This window comes from Triplophysa rosa, linkage group LG10 (genome assembly GCF_024868665.1).
Source record: "Triplophysa rosa linkage group LG10, Trosa_1v2, whole genome shotgun sequence".
NCBI lineage: Eukaryota > Metazoa > Chordata > Actinopteri > Cypriniformes > Nemacheilidae > Triplophysa > Triplophysa rosa.
Window position 1 is genome coordinate 26,707,189 of NC_079899.1, and position 22,121 is coordinate 26,729,309.

A 22,121-nucleotide genomic window follows, 5' to 3' on the forward strand; every position below is an offset into this window, starting at 1 on the left:
TCGTGGCATCGCTGTGAACAGCCTTTGTAGCACCTTGATTTTGAACAGTGAAGATGGTGAAAATATCTGCAAAGTTAATGTAAAATCTAAAACGGACATGCAGTCATGTGATGTTTTTCCTCTTTTATACTTCCTGTATATTTTATTTGAACACATTTAGCAGGTAAGAGCTCTTTACTGGCTTCTAGTTTGCGGTGTTTAGCTTTGATCATGTTTTCTCCACTAATTCATCGTTTTAATGTAACCTGCTTCACTTCATCTTCATCCCCGCTGTGAAGAGTGAAAAACACACTTGTGAGACTCGTGTGTGTGTTGTTGTGAATGTGGAGCAGGTTTGAGATGATGGTGAGTCATGTGGGATTTGTGTCTTATTATTTTAAAAGCCTCTCATGGGAGTGTTGCTCTGGAAATCATTCGGTTCTCTTCTGTTACTCTTTTAATTACTCGCTTCCAGCAGACGTGTTCGTCCCCGAGGCCCCTCCCATCACATGACTCTCATGACTGATGCTGACGGGTTGGATCTTACTCTCCGTGAAGTAACCATGTTAAAAATATGTCCAGAACAGTGTTGGGTTTTATTTGCAACCTCCGTTTGAAGTGATTTCACATCAGTATCACTGAATTTAAAACCCAAGAGCATTGCTCTCACTAACACATCGCATGTTGACAGCAGTGAATGTCTTACGTTAGTTTTGTATTGTTTTTAGATTTAAAATAAAAGGTTGAGGTCTCAAAATGGCTTTGTGATTCAGAGGTGAAATATGAGATGAGATTCACTTATCAGATGTGAAATCAAGTATCAAATATTTCCTCTTTTCTGTTTGTGTTTCAGCAGATGGATTCAGTGTTGGGCGTCATGGATTACAGATTAATTACTGTAATCAAATTGCTTTTCCCCTGAAGCAAGTCGTTTCATTATAATTACTTAGGATTTACTTGTATTATGCACTGTAAGTAATGTTAACAATCCTGTAAGAACAATTTAAACCTTACATTGAGACGATTTGGGGTTATTTCATTTTTTATGAGTTAGAAATGCATTAGAAATGTGTAATGCTTGTTGCAGGAAAAATCCATTTACCGTACATTAATCTTCAGCTATTCCTCTTTGTCAAATAAAGAGTCAAACAATTACACAGGTGTTTATGAAACTCTGTACTGTAATCTTATATTGTGCACTCCAAAAAAAGGATGCGTTAATTATTAATACATTGTTTGTGTTATGCTTTTAACACATGATGTGTCATTTTGTGTAAAATAAATAAAAGGGGACACAGAATGCTTTGTCCCAGAAATAACACAGATTGTGTAAGTTTTCACAACCATTTCTACAGTGAGGAAACATGCTTATAAATCAAACAGAATGAACTTTTGTGAAAATGTAAAAGAGCAGACAGTTGTGTGTGATTGTTAGGGGTAGGGGATATGAGATACAGTTTGTACAGTATAAAAACCATTGTGTCTATGGAATGTCCTCATAAAACATGGAAACCCAACATGTGTGTGCGTGCGTGCGTGCGTGCGTGCGTGCGTGCGTGCGTGCGTGTGTGTGTGTGTGCTGCAGTGCAGTGGGAAAAGACTCCCAGGTCTCCTGGCACATATTTGATAACATTATGTGCACCTGCCGCCGCATGTGAGCTCAGACCCTCAGCGCTCGAGAGACGCCTGTGCTGTCGTTCTCCATCACTGCTGGGAAATGAAGGCCAGTGATTGAGGGAGTGATGGGATGTATGGGTTAATGGGTTAGGGTTACAGCACTCTTGTACCGCAGTGGCCTCTCTCTCTCTCCCTTCCCTTCCCTTCCCCTCTCTCTCTCTGTCTCTCTCTCTCTCTCTCTCTCTCTCTCTCTGTCTCTCTCTCTCTCTCTCTCTCTCTCTCTCTCTCTCTCTCTCTCTCTCTCTCTCTCTCTCTCTCTCTCATCGAATCGTTTTTCTCTCTCCTTATCTCCTCTCACAGGTCATCTCTATGTCTATAGTTCCTCTGTCGTCTTCGGGTTCCGTCATCTTGCTCCTATTTCTTGCTCTTCTCTCTCTTCCTTTTCGTCTGTCTCTGTTCTCTCTTCGTCTCGGTCTCTCTTCTCGTCCTCTCTTCTCGAGTCCGAGCGGTCTCTCCGCGCTCATGGATTCTAATCCTTCTCGTTGTCGATCTCGGGGTGGCGTCTGGTCTCTCTCTTGTCTCTCTCGTCTCTCGTTCTCTCTATCTCGCCTCTATCTCAACTTCTCTTCTTGTCCTCTTCTGTTCCTCTCTTGGTCCGATCTCGTCTCATCTCGTCGGCTCTCTCCTGTTTGTCTCTCTGTCTTCTCTATGTCTCTGTCTGTTGCTGTGTCGTCGGTGCTTTCGCCGTCGTCTCTCTCTTCTTCCTCTCTCTTTATCGCACGTGTCTCTCTCTCTTCTTCTCGTTCCTTCTCTGAGTCGTGTGTTTCTACATTCTGTCGTCTCGTCGATTCTCCATCATCTGTCGTCGCATCGTGGCTCTCTATCGTGTGTGTCTTTCTCTCTCTCTCTCTCTCTCTCTCTCTCTCTCTCTCTGTCTCTCTCTCTGTCTCTCTCTCTCTCTCTCTCTCTCTCTCCCCTCCCCCTCCCTCTCTCTCTCTCTACTATATTTCACCCTTGCATGAACCATTATTGTATTTTCTTATTTGGAGGTATTGGATAAAATAAATAAACTGCTAAAGTTTTTGCAAACACACTACTATTGCAATGCTGAGGTGATATGGACGGTTGCCAGGGGGTGGTTGCTATGCTGTGCTGGGTTATTATTAAATTCATTTAAATCCATAACCAGCTATAGTATTTCAAAAAGAAGAAATCTCACAATTTTTGCAAGACATCCGAACCTGCAGATACAGACGACATCAAACCCAAAGTTAAGATTCATCTATTTGATTCAGATTTACGGGATGATCTTTGAGTCGCAAGTCTCTTTGGCGAGCAGATTGTCACTAGGACATGGAGGTGTGTTCTCTTGGCTTCTAGTGTGTGTGTTATGTTCTCTTGGCTTCTAAATGCTGATAGTGTTATTCTCCAGCATGTGGCTCAGTGGTTAGAGCGTGGTGTTAGCAACACCAAGGTTATGGTTTCAATCCCAGGGATCGCACATACTCAGAAACAATTGTATAGTATAATGCAATGTGAGTGGCTTTGGATAAACGCGTCTGCCAAATGCATGAATGTAAATGTAAGAGTGTTGAGGGTCAGAGAGCTGAAGATAGAGCAGGATTGTGTAAGTCCTGCTTTTGACTCGAGTACAGAGAATCAATAAATCTTCAGCACTCGCTTTAGTGCGCTGGAGGAGAGAAAGAAACACGGCAAAGCATGAATAGACCACTACATGAGTCCGGAATGACACAGGAGTCTGATGAGGCCAGTAGAACGTGAGAATGTGTACCTCAGAGAGCTGTTTTCACTCGATCTGACCCATAAAAATGACTTTAAAAAAAGAATATACTTAAAAAAGCAAGCCTGGTGGCGTGTTTTAATACGAGTCGTTCTAAAGCAGGAATTTGTATATATTTTAAGATTTGGTTGTCAAGGGTTAATCCATGATTTACTAGGCTTTACCGCCACTAAGAGAGTGTTTTTAATCTGATGATGGATGTGCAGCACATGTTTACTTATATAACAACAGACTTTCTGTATTGATACATCTGTATGAGTGTCATTATTTTCTAAAGCTATGATGCGTTTTAGGCAAATGAAATCCATCTTCTGAACTGTTTATCCGTAATGAAGGAACGAAGTAAGCCATTCTAATGTTTATCATGTCACAAAGCATATACAAGGCATTGTACAAGGTAGTTTATTTACCGTTACGGTGATATATTCTGCACCTATGGTACAATATTGTTGTAAAAACGATCTAGCAACGCTAAACGTTTCCATCATCGTGAGCGCACGTATGTACATCACTAAACAACAGATTTACGCTGGATATCTGCACATACCTGAGCATTGACACAGGCTCCTCTAACATAAGAATCCTGGATTTATCTGAACTTCATGCAAGCTTTTAGAGATATAGTTTTAAAAGCTTGCCCCCCCACCCCCAAAAATGGCTGTTTAAATAAAGGCATTGTGATGAATGGTCAGTCTTTGGATGGATGTTTCTTATAAACACGCATTATACATGACAGCCAGCAGGCGAGTTTTGGGACTATTACGCTCCAAAAAGATCAACCCCGGTATCCTTGCAAATGTCCACCATGCCAGTTTAAGGCAAAACGAGAAGGTTATTCAGATTATATGTTAATTTATAGGAGGTTTAAACACTATTTGCGCCTTTGCTATGGTGTCGGTGTCCATGCACCCGCTGCTGCCTCCGCGTCTCCACGCGCACCGGACGGCGGCCTGTCTGTCTCGTGTCGGATCCGCAGCACTGCTGTACGTTCACGGTCCAAAGGCCCATCTTAATTGTTTCACTGCAGGTTGTCCGCGTCCGACACAAACCGATTCTGTCTTTTCGACCGAGAGGCGTCCTCAAAAGATGTCTCGTCTTTGGCATCCCAGCGCATCGTCTGGAGATCTCCGTGGACGTCTTTAGCCGAACGGGTCTGGGAAGGATCTTTGACATCAGTCTGTCTGTCTGCGATGTGAGCAAGTGTGTACTTGTAGAGATTCCCGGATTCGGAGTGCGCACTTTTGGAGAGGGACCTGGCCTCCCTCCCGCGGTGCGTCTTGACCTCGGACGCGTTGGATCCCGTGCCGTTGACATTGAAGAGATCCGCCTGTGTGCCGTTGATTTCTGTCCCGTTGCCGTTCTCCAAGTTGCCCGTGGTGCTGTTGTTCGGGGTATCGGGTTTTCCTGAAGACGGCCCGGCCGGTTTCCACAAGAGACTGTAATAGATGGCCAGTATGATCGCCGCCAGAGACACGGATAACACATAGGCGAACACGGTGGCCAGTCTTACCCACTTCTTATTGGTCTTCGCTGCCATCTTTGCCTTCTTGTCTCCCGTGTAGGTGGCCGGTTTCCCCCTCTCCATGTTGGGCATGTAGTCCCTGTCCCGATTGCCTCGGTTTTTCCCTCGATGCTCTACGACCCCGTCCGTCTTGAAAGGCTGTTGGTGGTCAGAGCCTCTGAAAACGAAGATGCGCGGAGGTCGCAGTGGGTTCGGCTCGAATCCCGCTCGGTTTGTGGTTAAACGGATTTCCTTTCATTCATGGCGCCCGAAATGACTTAAAACTCCATCAGGATGATGTTGCGCTTCAGGACGCAGGATGATGCTGAACCTTCTGGCGTTTTCCAGCATCCAGCGTAGCTCTCTTTCCCCGAAGACGGCGATGTTTCTGATCGAAATATCATGGGATGGATTCGAGAGGTTTGAGGGTGATGAGAGAGATCATACAGTACACAGATCGCGCGCGCGCTCTCTCTCTCTCTCTCTCTCTGTTATTCAGCTGAACAAGAGGCTTGATCAGCTGAAAATACACGAGAGGAGGAGGATCTTAAAGGGCCAGCACGCGATGCTCTTCAGGTCATTTAAGATTTCGTAACTCTTTTTTAAAATGGCCATTAGTAGGCGTTCGAATACAGTATATAATGCAGAGCAGATCAATATAAAGCGCATTGGAAATGAAGAAAATCTTTCAGCTTTAAAATATATACGATTTGTTTTTTCGAACGTTTAGTTTTCATACGGATGAATTTCATTTAAACGTCTTATTAATTAAAGTATTCAATGGTTTTTAATGGTTTGATCCATGTTGATAATGACGTCATTGTTTTGCCTCGCGTGAGTTCAGCACCATGGAGAGTTACACCTTATGTCCTGTCAATCAAAGAATACCTTGCATTCACAAGAATAACTATCTTTAATATAATATCATCTACATAATGTGCTTTTGCCATAGAAATGTTGCACTAAAATGCTTTTGGTGAATCGTGTATCACTCCTAATTCTGCAATGAATATTTGATCTCAAACAAAGAAGTCTTCTGATACTTTGCCTTTATTTTATTTAATAAACAATAATCACATTATGCATTCGGACTGTTTTTAATTCATATGATAAGATTGCTTCTGTTTTTCTATCATTTGTAGGTGGCTTCGGTTGACAATGTTTGCTCATGAAGTGTCGTGATTTTTTGGCCATGGTTTTGTAAATGTTAGCGTAACATGAATAATCATTTGTTTTCAGTAATAGTCTGTTATCATCTCATTATAGTCAATAATAAACAGATCAATTTTGACATTAAAACAAATAAGTCATTTTGTCTAGATTACTTTATGCTTGTTATTCACGTGATTCCTCTCTTCTGTGATTGGACAGCTCAATGGAATCAGTCAGCTGTTTAACAAGCCAATCATATTAAGCGTTTTAAATATTACGCCATGATGCATGATAGCCCTGATGGGATGAAGGGCAGGAACCAATCGTTCTGTCACATCAAAGCGCTGATGACCACACCATCACTGTGAGACTGAGGTCAGATCCACACCTGAAGTGTGTGTGTGTCTGTGTACAACCACAATCAGCGACAATATAGACCGATCACTAACATAACCAAAACATTGAAAAAAATGACATTTAAAGTCCTGTCTATTAGAAATGATTAAATCTGATCATGTCAACGGGTTTTTGTGAAGGTTAGGTTGAACAATTATGTTTATTGTATTAATTGAATTCATATTTAAATGGAATATGAAAGTTTTCCACTCATGGTTGTGTTAAATGTCGAAAAGTTGAGATATTTCTGTTTTGAGTTGTCATGGTAACGTCCTCCGTGATGATTTACATCCGTCAGCATCGCTGATGCTCTTATTTGACTATTAGCCAAACTACATGGACATCATTGTTAACCACACTGCAGCTAATTCTCTCTCATTTTGGTCCACTTTAATCTCGAAAAGTGACCATTTTACCACAAGCACGTTTTTGAGTAATGAATTCAAATCAGTTTAGATGTATAGATATTTCTTTATTGATATACAGAGTATCTGTGACACACACACGCACACCCTCAGAAACAGAAGAGTCAGTGAGATGAAGTTTATTTCAAACTTTCATTAGAAATCATTTAGTGCCCTTGTTCATTTATGTTAAAACTTTCCTTTTTATCATCATGATCTTTATTGTTTTGATTAATAACATTTTAAAAACACATGTGGTACACTGCTGAAAAACTAGAAATGCTAATGGTTTCCATTACAAACACCATTGTAAACCATCAGCTATTTACCATTAAAACCAGTACCAAATGTCCTCATGTAATGTGTTATTGGTCTTATTCCAGTATGGTTTAATGATTTAATTGAGTTCTATTGGCTCCCAACTGTCAGATGACATCCACCAACACATTACCAGTGGAAACCCACAGACACCATCATAGTTTCCATTAAAACCAACACAACTCCCATCAGAACCATTAAACCCATTAGAATTTCCTAGATTTTTTTGTGTTTGGCCTGGGAAAGGCTGATGATCAGATCTGGTGTAGTTGTTTAATTGAGTGTGTGTACTGTAAATACAGTAAAGGTGAGCAGGGTTGGGCTCAGAACACTCATTTGCAATGCATATTGAAGGCTGGACGCTTTACAAACTGATTTTGGCAGAGTTCCTCAGAAGTCCTTCAGGTTAACCCGGCACCATGACTTCAGGATTAAAGCGTTAGACCACAACATTGTGTCCAAAATGAGTAAAAATCGCTACTCGCTGAAGGAACCCGACGTCAAAGAGTATCTTGTGAAGGGAGACAGATTTACAAAATGGAAAGAGGTAAGCAGACTATGAGATTTACTATTATTATACTATTATTATATTTGATGACGCTTTTTAAAAACAAAATCAAGTTGTCCATGTGTCTCGTGTGCATGGTTTCATCTGACAGATTCATGTCTGATTCGTTGTTGTTCGTGTACGAGGTTTAATAGTTTGGTGTAATCCTCACAGGACTCCAAAAAAACCATCCCGGTCACCATGAAGATGGATCCGAAAGGATTTTATCTCGTCTGGACCAATCAGAGTAAAGTAAGACATTTACTTACATCAGACAAGTATTTACTGCTCTGGGTTATTACGTGTTAGTAAGATGTTGACACTGGATAGAAATACCAAGCTTTCATGAAATCATAAACTACGCTAATGAATAATGACCATATTCACGTGCAGTCATCAAAACATGTCAACCAAATGATTTTTGCTTTTGTTTTTATTTACTATTTACACTATCAAAATGTTATAAATGTCAACATTTGAAAATTATCTATTTAAATGTGTATAATGTAAGTTAATTGTTATTTTAAAGTAACCCAATCTCTCTCTCTCTCTCTATTGATTTGTGCTTCTGTGGGTTGGAAGTGTTACAGTTGAGCATTTACAGAGGTTTTAGCCAGAAGCTTGTGTGGGCAGAGAATCATCCTGTATGAAACATTAATGTGCTCTTAATGTACATGACAACCGCTTATAAACATGACTTCTACAAACACAAAAACACACACAGAACCCGGTGTCTAAATCATCTTTTTAATGTCTGGAAGTAAAGATTCATTTTCATTGCTATGGATAAATGATCATATTAAACACAAGTATTGTTGATTTGTGTGTTTGTTATGGTCTTCTTACTGAAATTATTCAAACAAAAAAATAGTAACTATTAACTATTCTGAGGTGGTTGTCTTAGTCTTGTCTCGTTAAACCTGTTAGTTTTAACACCTTCAGAATAACATCTTGAGTTTGTTATATCGTTTTCATCGGCTTATTTTTGAATGCATTGGTCCAGTTGTGTGTTTGACGTGTGTCATATGACATCGTGTCTCTCTCGTGTTTTGTAGGAAACTGAACTTCTGGATGTTGCGACCATCAGGGACACAAGAGCAGGAAAATACGCCAAACTCCCCAAAGTATGTGTCATGTGTCATGCGTGTGTTATATAATGTGCTTTTGTTGCATACGTATGTTCATATCTGAATGAAGACACCCGAAGTCCTTCAGTGTGAGTGCTGGCGTTTGAACGGATTGTTGCTTTTGAGGATTTGTGTGAATTTGCCTTGCAAAAGCGCCATTCAATGCACCGTCATCATCTATTTACACAGCGTGAGCCGGAACACACTTTCTGTGTCTCGAAAAGTCTCACAGTTTCTCATCCAGACCCCACGACACGCACGCACGCGCACGCACACACCTACAGGAAACACTGTTTTAATCCTTACCACGCTTCTCACTTCTGCTTAGCTGATAGTTTAAAACGTTTACGTACCATTTGAAACCTTATGACTTTATTTAAATTATTTGTTGTAAAAACGATATCATGAGGAAAATGTATATCTGTTTTGCTTGAGGTCTCTCTTGCACACACACGCACACACACGCACGCACGCACGCACACGCACACGCACACACACACAGACACACACACACACACACACACACACACAGCTGTTGACCTCTTACATCTAGCTTTGCTCATTTGCATGAATCCAGATTTGTTTGCCGGTCTGGGTTTTCTCTTGTTGATGGCTCATGTATGCAAAGCAGACGACGCGCATGAGACGTTCAAGCCAGGACCTTCCCGGCGCTTGTACAATGAAACATTATTCATCAAAATTGACTGTCATGGAATTGTTCAATCATTTATTCACATGTATCACTATTTCTAATGTTCTTGGCTTTGAAAAGTCTATTTTAAGGAAAGAATTGTATTATTCTAAGTTTCTTTTGACCAATCACAATCTTTTCTGTCTCGCTCTGTCTGTCTGCCTGTGGATCTGTCTGTCTGTATATCTCTGTTTGTCTCTTTCTTTGTCGGCCTGTCTGTCTGTATTTCCATCTCTCCGTGTGTCTTTTTTTAAAGAATTTGTTACAATTTATTGTCATATATAATAGTCTTATAATTATTGAGCTCTTTCATTATTTCCACAGCACCAAAAAGTTCGTAATGTCTTCAACATGGATTTTCCCGACAGCCATCATCTGGCCAAAACGCTGACCATCGTCACGGGCTCTGACACCGTCAATCTGACATATCTCAACTTCTTTGCCGCAAAAGAAGTTGCCCAGGTATGAAGAAACAGTAGCCATGCACTCATTTTGTTCAATCAAATCAGACTATGAATGTAGTGAACAGAGTAAAACAAGAGAAAATGTGAGGTTCATATTCATCTCTGACAGCAGTCGTACATTACGAGGACTAATGCTCCATTAAAAGCAGCCTCTGGTCTTTGTGGTTTGGAGTTTATTAGTTTATGATTTTCATATCCTGCCACTAATAACCTGCACTGCACATGAGTTGTGTTTTCCTCTCTGCTGGACGAATATTTCACAGCACAGACTGACGAAAGTCCCATTTAACTTCCGGTTTGTGTTCGGCTAGTGTCTAATAATATAACTATTTATATTTTATTTCATTTATGTTCATATTCATTTGTATTATTATTTTACTGTATAATAATTGTAGAAAATAATGGGTTGAATGGGTCCTGTAGTTTGGTGGCATTTAAAGAAAGAGTGTGGCACACTGACATCCGGCGGTTGAACTTGGTATCGCAGTCTGAATTCAGTAACCTTTGTTTATGTTGGTAAAGGCTGGAATACACTACAAGACTTTTACAACCTGAAAAGCTTTTAAAAAAACTAGACATCGTACACTTGCAGACTTTTTGAACGTTTGCATGGAAAACAATACATGATCAAATCTGCAGACTGGCGCAGACGTTCTGCAACAACTCCAGACTGAAAATCTTGTAGTGTATTCCAGCCTTAAGATGAAACCAATCATTTCACATTATCACATATTCCTGATCAAAAAGATTTACTGTACCATAGCGATATTATTGCAATATGTAAATATGATCAATAAATCGTGAACTTTTACCTCACTTTTACTCTGGTACAGCAATGGGCTGATGACATTCTGGCGATTGCGTACAACACCATGAGAGCAAACGCCTGCAGACAGTTCTTCCTGGAGAAACTGTGAGCACTTTTCAATCGGACTATCTGTCGGTTTTATTCGATTAAATATTATTTCCAATAGTTTGATATGTTTGTTCCCATTTGATCAGGTATGTTCGACTCACGCTGCAGACCAATAAGGATGGAAAAATCCCTGTTAAAATGTAAAGACTAATATTGAATGATGGAAAATATTAGTGTTTGTATGACATCTGTGTATAATAATGATGACGTGACGTGTCTCAGTATCTATAAGATGTTTCCTGCTGATAAGAAGAGAGTTGAACAGGCGCTGACAGCGGCCAATCTACCGAAAGGAAAGGTGTGTGTGTGTGTGTTCAGTTGTGGTTGTGTGTGCGCGCGCGTGTGCAGAATTAACTGAACACAGTATCTTGTGTTGTGTAGTTTGACACCATCAAGTTAGATGTGTTCACCGAGGCCGCGTTCAAAACCTTCCTGATGCATCTCTGTCCCAGACCAGAAATCAATGAAATCTTCACGTCCTTGTGAGTTTCTCAACATCTCTAAGCACACAGACATCACTTACCCCTTCATCATCATCACTCACGCGATGTTGGATTCTGACACCCACAGCACCAAAGGAAAAGGTTTCATGACCAAGGAGATGCTGGCCAAGTTTCTGAACGAGAAGCAGCGAGACCCTCGTCTCAATCAGGAGCTGTTTCCACCCGCCAGACCCGATCAGATGAAGACCCTCATCGAGAAATATGAGCCCAGCTCCTCCAACGCCAGTCGAGGTGAGTTCTGTCCTCAAATCAACCAGAAATCTGAGAGCGAGGTTTTAAAGAAGTGCAGTGATGAGCAATGGTGTTCTCCTTCAGGTCAGATATCTCCCGAGGGTTTAATGTTTTATTTGATGGGCTCTGAAACGTCGGTGGTGCATTTGGACAAACTAGCACAGAGTCACGACATGACACAACCCATCGGACATTACTTTGTCAAGTCATCTCACAACACATATCTCACAGGTGAAGCACCTCTCAACACAAGTTTATCCAAACACAAATGAAGATACTGTGTAAAATATGTCCTGTGATTATTATTTTCATTTTTGATTCCTACAATTAATATATCCAATATAATAATTGTCATATATGTATTTAGATTTTTCTGTCATGTTTCAAAAATGTTTCAAAAAGATCAAATTTATCTCCAATTTCATAAAAGAAATGTATCTTCTAAATTTGGCTTCACGTGTAGAGAATTGGTTTACTGTCATGCGCAGTGTATTCACTTCTGCAAAATGCCTCCAAAGAAATGTTCAACAAATCACGTTAGCGACTTTGACATGATTTGGTAAAACCACGTGACGGGAAGAAACCAAGAGAAATGTCGGATGAGGGACAGGTTGGTTTTGTGTGTGTGTTTGTGTGTAGCGGGTCAGCTGACGGGAGTCTCGTCTCCTGAGATGTACCGTCAGTGTCTGCTCGCCGGGTGTCGCTGTCTCGAGCTGGATTGCTGGAAAGGCAAACCTCCAGATGAAGAGCCAATCATCACCCACGGCTTCACCATGACAACTGAGATCTTGTTTAAGGTCCGTTTCTCCAGTCTGAGCGCTGTCTGATATTCTGGGATGTGTAGTGGAGGTGGTTGGGCACATGCTACATTCGGGTCAGATTGTGAGAATCGGGATATGAGCCCAACCTTCAAACACATAACATTCTTCAAATATTCATGAAAGAACAACAAAAATGTCGCTTGGAACGTAACAAGTTGAAATTCCCACATCCCACAATAGAAATGACAGAAAACCTGAGGTTTAAGAAGACTCTGAGATATGAGAGGCACCTGTAAGCAACAATACTGATGAGGCTGTTTTTCTCTGTCAGGATGTTATTGAAGCTATCAATGAGAGCGCCTTCAAAACTTCTCCGTATCCAGTCGTGCTTTCCTTTGAGAACCACGTCGACACGTGAGACACGTTTGAATCATTTGGATCCTCATTCGGCAGGTTGGATCATGTCTGAGGTCAGGTCCCGTGTGTATTGTGCTTGTGTTTCTTCAGAGTAAAGCAACAGGAGAAGATGGCTCATCACTGCAGGGCTATATTTGGAGATAAACTGCTCATTGATCCGCTGGACAAATATCCCGTGAGTTCAGCGTTCTTCTTCAAGTTCTCATGGATTTGTACACCCTTGATTTCTCAAGCGAAATGAAATGACAAACTCTGTTTTGGTTTTCAGCTGAAGCCAGGCCATCCCATCCCGAGTCCGTCTGAGCTGATGTGTAAAATTCTCATCAAGAACAAGAAGAGCAGCACTGCTCCGCATAAACAAGAGACTGCGAAGAAGACAGAGAGTGTTGAGAATCCTGCAGCGGACCCCCACCATGCCCCCGCTGACGGACACGACGCACATCATCACGGTCAACTCAACACACACACATACATATCAATTACCTTTATGATCACACACACACACATACGCACACATACTGTGTCTGATCACACGCACACGCACACGCAAACATGTTTGCGCAGCTATCTTTATGAGGACATACGTTGACGCAATGCAATATCTAGCCCGTCACCCTAACCATCAGAACTACATGCCTGACCCTAACCCTGACCCTAACCCTGACCCTAAACCTGATTATAACCTAAAGCCTAAAACCAAGTCTTCACCCTCAAACAGCCCTTTAAAGGGGTCTCTGGAAGTGAGGACCGGCCAAAATGTGCTCACTTTACTCTCCTTGTCCTCACACCGCTGGTCTACAACTCAAACCAGTCCTCACAAATATAGATGTACAAGTACACGCACACACACACACACACACTGTGATAACTGATGTTGTGATTATTTATGTGATACAGACGGTCATGATGATCACGAAGAACACGACGATCACGATGAACAAGATGAAGAGAAGATGAAGAACTCTGACGAGGTGAACTTGTGTCTGATGTTTTGTGGTGCAGTGGTTAGCACATGAGCGAGGTTCAAACCTCAAAAGAGAGATTCTCTCTCTTTAGGAAGCTTTTAGTTCCGTTGAAGAAATCATCTGAACATGTAAATGTGTGTGATGTGGTGTTTCTCCTCAGGGTACCGCTGGACAAGAAGTCACAGCCTTTGAGGAGATGTCAGCGATTGTCAACTACGTTCAGCCCAACAAATTCATCTCATTTGAGAACGCAATCAGTGAGTGAAACGATAAACATACAGTACATCAATCCCATAATGCATGTGATCAGGACGACATCGACTCGTGATGAACGAGTGTCCTTATGACTGCTGTCGTCAAACTCTAAAGGTCTCATATCTGATTACAGAAAAGAACAGGAGTTATGTCATCTCCTCATTTGTGGAAACCAAAGGCGAGAGTCTGATCGCTAAGAACGCTGTCGACTGGGTGGAGTATCCTTCACTTCTACAAATCACTTCTCAGACAAATTGACAAGCTAGATCACATCAGATGATATAGTAGATCGGATCAAACGAGATCTGATCAAATCAGAAGATATAGTAGATCAGATGATGTAGATGAGATGAGATCAGATCAGATGGTGTAGATTTGATGAGATCAGTTGATCTAGATCAGATCAAGTGATGTAAAAGATCAGATTAGATAAGATCATATCAGATGATGTAGATGAGATGAGATGAGATCAGATCAGATCAGATAAAATGAAGCAGATGAGATCAGTTGATGGAGATGAGAACAGACGAGATAAGTTAAGATGATTCAGGTCAGATCAGATGATGCAGATGAGATGAGATGATGTAGATCAGATCAGATGATGTAATGGATGGATGAGATCAGATGAGATGAGATGAAATCAGATCAGATGAGACGATGTACAGTAGATGAGACCAGATAAAATGAAGCAGATGAGATCAGTTGATGGAGATGAGATGAGATCAGATAAGTTAAGATGATTCAGATCAGATCAGATGAGATGATGTTGATGAGATCAAATCAGATCAGATCAGAGGATGTAGATTATGTAATGGATGGATGCGATCCGATCAGATGAGATGAAATCAGATCATATGATGTAGGTCAGATCTGATCTGATCAGATGACGTAGATGAGATCAGATCAGACGATGTAGATGAGACCAGATCAAATGAAGCAGATCAGAGGATGTATATGAGATCAGATCAGATGTTGTAATAGATTAAATCAGATCCGATTAGATAATGTAATGGATGATCAAATAATGTAGATTGGATCAAATGAGATCAGATGATGTTGATGAGATTAGATCAGATCAGATGTTGTAATAGATGAGATCAGATCTGATCTGATGACGTGATAGATGAGATCAGATCAGAGGATGTAGATGAGACCAGATGAGATGATGTAGATGTGATGATATGGATGAGTGAGTGTCAGTGTTTCCTATAGTGATGACTGTAGATATAATAAGAGGCAGATGAGTCGGATCTATCCTAAAGGAACACGTGTGGATTCATCAAACTACAGTCCTCAGCCCTTCTGGACCGCAGGCTGTCAGTTTGTGGCACTCAACTATCAGACTATGGGTGAGATGATGATACACATGCAAGCTCCAAAGCTGCAAATGTTTGTGTATTGTGTGTAGGTCTGTGTTTCTGCACTAAAATAATTTCATATTTCTGCTCCACCAATTTTTTCATGGTATTTGTGTGCAATGTAATTGTATTGTTTTGAGTTTGTTGAGCTGTGTGTGAGAGTGACTGTCATGTGTGCAGATTTCCCCATGCAGTTGAACATGGCTCTGTTCGAGTTCAACGGCAGGACGGGGTACCTGCTCAAACACGAGATGCTTCGCAAAAGCGACAAGAAGTTTGATCCTTTCACTGAAAGATTCGACACCATCATCGCCTGCACGCTCACCATCAAGGTCAATCGCACAACACACAAAATCCAGACATGGGATCCTTCTGTGCTCGACAAACAGCTCAGAAACTTGTGGTCTTTATCCGCTCCTCCTGTCAACTTTCAGATCTACTCGGGTCAGTTCCTGTCAGATAAGAACGTGAAAACCGGAGTGGAGGTGGAAATCATCGGTTTGCCGAAGGACCCCAAGAAAAAGTTTCGTACCAAATGGACGGCGACACCCAACGCCATCAACCCGGAGTGGAACGAAGAGCCTTTCGTCTTTGAGAAGGTCTGTGATCCTCTCCTGATGTGTCATGTGATGATATCAGATGCTGAAGGTCTTTATGATGTTCTTGAACAGATTCTGCTGCAGGAGATGGCTTACCTCAGGATCGTGGTTCATGAGGAGAGTGGAAAGTTCATAGGTCACAGAATTATTCCACTGGACGCTCTTCAGACAGGTCAGAACGCTTCTTTATACATAAACAAAACATTTTTTCATGATTCATAAATACATTCAGAACCAACGAAGCCCTTCTGTGTGTCTTATTCATTGAATAATAATGTCCCACGTGAATAAATACTGTACAGTGCTATAGTATTCACTACAGTCAAATGTAAGCTGTAACAGTATACTGTACTACATGATAGTAATGACAATTACTTGTATTGTTTATTATCTCCTTCTACAGTATTCCATAGTATTATCTGTACTATATACTGCAGTACACCTTAATATTTACTGCAGTATATTGTAGTCAGGACTACACTTGTATTCTGTAGTATTCACTATAGTGAATGGAGAACTAAACGAAGTATTCTTTAATATTTACTGTAGTAATGTGTAGTATACTGAAGTGTAGTATATTAATGTCTACACTTGTACTTCAGTATTCTGTAGTACCAGCTACAGTAAACTGGAGTATACAGTATACATGATATCATATTTGCTATGGTAAGGTTCAACAGTACTGTAGTATCTAGAATAGTAAAGTATTGTGTGTGTGTGTGTGTGTGCAGGTTTCCAGCACATTTGTTTGCGCTGTGAGAGTAATATGCCTCTGACTCTGCCGTCTCTGTTCGTCCACATTGATGTGAAGGATTATATTCCCGCTGCGTTCGCTGGTAAACTCTCACTGTACATCACATTTATATCGCCGTTCATTTCATCTAATGCAACATCAAACATGCACTTGTGTCGTTTCCTTTAGATTTCACAGACGCACTTTTCAATCCTGTCAAGACTACAAAGCCTCCGAAGCAAGAGGTAGAAAGAAAACATTCTTTAATAAAGACACGTACAGTATTGAACTCTTTTATGCTGATTGACCTACAAACATCATCTGAATTCAAGAGTGTGACGTGACATGACAATCTAGAATACTTCATTCTTCATTCTCCACCATTCTTTTCAATTCAACTCAATATCAAACTAAAATCTATTTTTAATGTATGCATTTATTTATTGCAAAAGCAACGCTATTCTATTGTTTTCACAGGTACTAATGTACGTCTTATGAAAAATGTGACAGACGCTGTCTCAGTAGCATTAAAATATAATGTTCTGATTACAAACCTACAGATAATAACTCTCACTTGACTCTAGCAATAGTACCATCAATTCTTTATAGCTCTGTATCTGTATCTTCTGTCTCTAATATTTACTGTAAAGCTGCTTTGCAACAATGCTAATATATAAAATATGCTCTAGAGCGCCACATACGTGTCTGAATATGAGTTACCTCTGGCTGATGGAGCTGCATCTGCTGCGACTGCTGCGACTCCTGCAGGTGCATCTTCACACATCACTCGCTCTGTTTCTTACTTAGTGTCTTACTTGTCTTGTTTTCCAGCTCAAATATCGAAACATCATTTTCCTAAAATCATTTTAAGTAAGATATGAAGTTTCGTTTTCTAAAAAGCATTACCAAACTTAATTCAAGCTACGACTTCATTCGGTTAACTTAACTCCAATTTATTTGTCTGTTTGCAGATATTTTTCTTTTTAAATAAAAAATATATAAAGTCACTTGATTTACATTGTTTCACACAACGAGATTACATTTCTTGATTTTAAATATTTGTACTTTAAAAGAAGACAAAATGACTAAGGAAAAATGTCTTTTTGTGAGTGCACTGCTTCAATATGACATCTGATGATATTTCCAACTAAACAGAACCAGATCAGAACTCATTGGTCACCATAACAGTATTTATTACTTTCTGTCTTAATATCAGAACCAAAAGCCTCTGAGAGTCCGGCAGAGGGCGACGCTGAACCTCCAAAACCTGACGAAAAACCAGAGCCAGCTCCTGAACCTGAACCAGAACCAGCTCCTGAACCAGAACCAGCCCCGGAGCCAAAGCCAGAACCAGCTCCTGAACCAGAACCAGAACCAGCCCCTGAACCAGAACCAGAACCAACTCCTGAAGCAAAACCAGAAGAAAATCAAGAACCAGCCCCTGAAACGAAACCCGAGGAAAATCCAGAAGCAGCACCCGAAGCAAAACCCGAGGAAAATCCAGAAGCAGCACCCGAGGAAAATCCAGAAGCAGAACCAGAACAAAAACCAGAGGAAAATCCAGAAGCAGCGCCTGAAATGAAGCCAGAAGCCGAACCCAAAGCAGAGGAGCCTCCTGCTGACCCATCAGGTGATCGAGACCCGGTCCCGTCTGATACCGGACCGATGACCCATACAGACGCTGACCTTTGATCCGATCTCGTTTCAGACCCGCCCACCGTGACCTGTGAGGAACTGCAGCAGCACAAGAACTTCCTGAAGGTCACCAAGAAACAAGAGAAAGACCTGAAGGACATGGAGAAGAAGTTTCAGAAGAAACGTGATGAAGTGACGCAGAAATACAGCAAACAGTTGGAGGCGTTGAAGAAGAAGAGCTCGGCTAAGAAGTAAAAACCCAAAACCTTTCACCAGCGTTCAGTTCTCTGGAGCGCTGGAAAGATCTTGTTGTTGTTTCTGTGTGATTCCACAGGTCAGAAGGTTCCGAGCCGAGCGAACAGATCACAGACATCAAGCAGAAGCTTCAGACCGATCTCAGAGCTGTGCTGGTGGAACACTACGATCAGACCAAGAATAAGAAAGAGCAGCAGAACACTGAGGTAACCACAGATCTCCAAAGTCATCATGACAAACTATGATGGGATGTTGATGTGTTCTCCTTCATAGCTCAGGACATTTCTCACTTCTTACATTTCTCTGATGAAATTGCTCAGGAGATACAAAAAAGTGTGAAGCGAATGTAGATTGTAGAGGTGGAATCATCTGGATTTGATGAGAAATGTTTGAGTTACCCTGTAGAAAAAAACTGAATATGCTGCTTAGGTATGTTTTGATGCCGGTTTGCTGGTTTGTGCTGGTTTAAACTGGTCATGTGTTGGTTTAAACTGGTCGTGTGCTGGTTTAAGCTGCTTTGTGCTGGTTTAAGATGGTCATGTGCTGGTTTAAGCTGGTCGTGTGCTGAATAATTTCTGTAGTTATTTATTATTGATTTGAATGAATTAAAAGATATGCTTCATGTCTATCCTTGAATCACTTAACGAATCAAGGTTGATGTAGGATATAGAAAGTAATTAGTAATAAGTCATTAAATACTTTTGGAGAGAGTAATTTGTACAGTAATCTAATTACACTATTGAAAATGTAACTAGTTACTAGTAATTCATTACTTTTTCAGAGTAACTTACCCAATACTGATGGGCAAACCGCCTTCTTCTCTTATATTATTGGTGGTTGGCATACCAACTTGATGCATTAGCGCCACCAACTGTTACTCAACTCAACTCAACTTTATTTATATAGCGCTTTTACAATTTTCATTGTTACAAAGCAGCTGTACATGAGACACATTGACTACAAGCAAAACAATCAAAGTTGTACCTGCAAAAACAAGAAAAGGTTGAAAACACAGAAGACAGACACACCCACACACAAAACACTCCACACACACAACACGCACAAACACCAACACACACACACACACACACACACGTACGTACACAGACAAGTACGCACACACACACACGCTCAGTGAGAGCACACATTTAGGATAAAGGAGAGAGAAGCACAGGTCAAATATAACAGATAATAAATTCCTATATGCAATATTAATTAAGTAAAACTTTAAGATTCTAAAGCAGCCCCCCCGGTCAGGCAGATAGTGCAAAAACAGTATGCAAACGGTGGCGAGGAACCCAAAACTCTAATCGAGAAAAAAAACCTCAGGAGAACCCAGGCCCAACCAGGGGATTCCAGTTCCCCTCTGGCAAAAGCTGCTGCCTCTGCACAAGCTCCAGAGAACTTGCACAACAAGGCTAAATAAAATAAATAAACTTAATAATAAAATAAATTATAGTTTAAGATTATCATTAATAATCTAATAGCATTTGAAATTTTGTGGTGAAGACATGTCAAGAGACCGCGTCCTTCTTTATCCAGCTCTATCATCTCAGCTCTTGTCAGGTCCCCACTTCCCATTCTCCGCTCTACCATCAGGTCAGGCCATGAACTGCATCCTGCTCGCTGTGGTAACCTTGGAACAATGAGACAAGACTGGCTGAGAGTAGAGTACTGTTCTGTACTCTTTGATGCAACAAGTACATCAGTTGTGTTTTTGGTTCCGGTTGATCTAACTAATGCAGCCTAAACCCTCTAAAGATTTATATTATGGAAGAGTAGTGTATGCAAGATTAAAAAGATGCGTCTTTAGTCTAGATTTAAACTGACAGAGTGTGTCTGCCTCCCGGACAGTGCAGGGAAGACTATTCCAAAGTTTAGGCGCTAGATAGGAAAAGGATCTACCACCTGCACTTGATTTTGAAATTCTAGGTATTACCAACTGACAGGACGCCTGAGAGCGTAATGCACGTGAAGGACTGTAATACAAAAGGAGTTCATTCAAGTACTGAGGAGCTAAACCATGTAAGGCTTTATAGGTAATAAGCAAGATTTTAAAGTTAACGCGATGCTTTATAGGTAACCAGTGCAAGGTTGACAGAACCGGGCTAATATGTTCATACTTTTTTGTACGTGTAAGAACTCGAGCTGCCGCGTTTTGGACCAGTTGGAGTTTTTGTAATAAGCCTGCAGGGCAACCACCTAACAGTGCATTACAGTAATCTAGTCTTGATGTCTTATTGTTACGGGTGTGTGGAGCACGTCATTCACTTAACCAGCCACACCAAAGCAAACAGAAGATTACACATTTATTTATATCCAAGTAAATTTGTGTAATCCCGGTCCCGCCCACTCCCGCTGACATTTTTTCCTGTCCCGTTCCAGTCACGTGACCGCAGGAACCCCCCAAAAATGTCAGCCTCTATTTCGGAGTGGATCATGTTGATGTGTGTTAGTGTCTGTGTGTTAGTCAGCTGATGTGAATGAGGGGATCAGGGGATTAATCTCACACTGGTATGGAGCGCCGTCACTCACAACAGCTCTCTGACAGGCCTCAGATGAAAGACTAAACCATCACTCATACACTGAAGGGTGACACTAGCACTTCAGCTCTCAACATATGTCATGATTATAATTTACTTTTCACTGTAAATTATATTTATGATTTGCACAAATGTGTAGAACAGGACCTGATGTAGGTCTCAATACTGACTTATTGCACACTTTAAAGTATGTACTTACTTTAGCATCAGCACTTTGATTGAAGGAAGAGAGCACATTGTCATGTCGGTGTTTACTGTGGAGTGTGTATGTGTTAATAATGCCAAACAATTATAAGTCATCAATTACTTAAGAAATGATAGTCTGTATAGTCATGTTTTGTTGGATGTGAGTGAAAGTGTTTGGTTCAGTGTGTGTGTGTGCACCAGCTGGTGTGTTGTGTTCTGGTGTAAGTGTGACTTCCTGTTTCCTGTTCTGTATTTCCTGTGTCACAGCGTTTGACCAAACTCCTGGAGATAGCCACAGAGAAACACAGCAGCGAGATGAAGGCACTCAACAGGTGTGTGTGTGTGTGTGTGTGTGTTGGTGTGGTGTGTGGTCTGGTGTTGTGATGTTCGGTGTGTGTGTGTGTGTGTGTCTTTCCTGAATACAGTTAAAATAGTTTAGAAGAACACTATTCTTTTTTTTTCTCAGTGACATGAAGGAAGGACAAGACAAGGACAAAGTGAGCACACATCACACACTCCCACCATGCTGCTAAAGTTTATTGTTTTGGATTTATTTTTATCTAGATTTAAGTTATTTTATGTAATATAGTATTTTAGTGTGTAGATTTATTTGAACTCTCAGATCCAGTTTTTAATTACTTTAGATCAAGCTTGTGTTCATTCAATATTATTATGAATATATGTTTGAACGTAAGACGTGATTTTTAATTTGTATTTATGAATGAAGAAAAGCAAAGCACTGATCAGCTTGACAGTGATAAAGCTCA

General features: G+C 40.8%; 2 protein-coding genes across 2 annotated transcripts in view; one reads left to right on the forward strand and one right to left on the reverse strand.

Moving 5' to 3' along the window:
• Positions 1 to 3,737: 3,737 nt before the first annotated feature.
• Positions 3,738 to 5,678, reverse strand: LOC130560844 (uncharacterized). Its single transcript, XM_057344892.1, has one exon. It carries the CDS (start codon positions 4,989 to 4,991, stop codon positions 4,416 to 4,418), a length of 576 nt encoding a protein of 191 aa, XP_057200875.1. The 5' UTR covers positions 4,992 to 5,678; the 3' UTR covers positions 3,738 to 4,415.
• Positions 5,679 to 7,481: 1,803 nt separating this feature from the next.
• The window catches only part of plcb2 (phospholipase C, beta 2), a 19,529-nt gene continuing 4,889 nt past the window's right edge, over positions 7,482 to 22,121 (forward strand). The window contains exons 1-30 of the mRNA XM_057343118.1: positions 7,482 to 7,715; positions 7,890 to 7,967; positions 8,771 to 8,839; positions 9,858 to 9,995; positions 10,831 to 10,910; positions 11,000 to 11,053; positions 11,136 to 11,211; positions 11,295 to 11,395; positions 11,484 to 11,647; positions 11,732 to 11,878; positions 12,287 to 12,444; positions 12,740 to 12,822; positions 12,916 to 13,000; positions 13,094 to 13,274; positions 13,723 to 13,796; positions 13,951 to 14,047; positions 14,179 to 14,263; positions 15,270 to 15,394; positions 15,584 to 15,735; positions 15,838 to 16,002; positions 16,075 to 16,174; positions 16,734 to 16,838; positions 16,925 to 16,980; positions 17,425 to 17,503; positions 17,952 to 18,365; positions 18,444 to 18,621; positions 18,705 to 18,831; positions 21,622 to 21,686; positions 21,821 to 21,851; positions 22,072 to 22,121. The exon at positions 22,072 to 22,121 is cut by the window's right edge and continues 1 nt beyond it. Of these exons, the coding sequence (XP_057199101.1) occupies positions 7,632 to 7,715; positions 7,890 to 7,967; positions 8,771 to 8,839; positions 9,858 to 9,995; positions 10,831 to 10,910; positions 11,000 to 11,053; positions 11,136 to 11,211; positions 11,295 to 11,395; positions 11,484 to 11,647; positions 11,732 to 11,878; positions 12,287 to 12,444; positions 12,740 to 12,822; positions 12,916 to 13,000; positions 13,094 to 13,274; positions 13,723 to 13,796; positions 13,951 to 14,047; positions 14,179 to 14,263; positions 15,270 to 15,394; positions 15,584 to 15,735; positions 15,838 to 16,002; positions 16,075 to 16,174; positions 16,734 to 16,838; positions 16,925 to 16,980; positions 17,425 to 17,503; positions 17,952 to 18,365; positions 18,444 to 18,621; positions 18,705 to 18,831; positions 21,622 to 21,686; positions 21,821 to 21,851; positions 22,072 to 22,121 (3,401 nt within the window). The 5' untranslated portion in view covers positions 7,482 to 7,631. The remainder of the gene's footprint in view (positions 7,716 to 7,889; positions 7,968 to 8,770; positions 8,840 to 9,857; positions 9,996 to 10,830; positions 10,911 to 10,999; positions 11,054 to 11,135; positions 11,212 to 11,294; positions 11,396 to 11,483; positions 11,648 to 11,731; positions 11,879 to 12,286; positions 12,445 to 12,739; positions 12,823 to 12,915; positions 13,001 to 13,093; positions 13,275 to 13,722; positions 13,797 to 13,950; positions 14,048 to 14,178; positions 14,264 to 15,269; positions 15,395 to 15,583; positions 15,736 to 15,837; positions 16,003 to 16,074; positions 16,175 to 16,733; positions 16,839 to 16,924; positions 16,981 to 17,424; positions 17,504 to 17,951; positions 18,366 to 18,443; positions 18,622 to 18,704; positions 18,832 to 21,621; positions 21,687 to 21,820; positions 21,852 to 22,071) is intronic.

What these genes read in the sequence shown, in the direction of transcription:
- LOC130560844 (XM_057344892.1), bottom strand. Translation starts at nt 4,991, where the DNA reads ATGCCCAACATGGAGAGGGGGAAACCGGCCACCTACACGGGAGACAAG.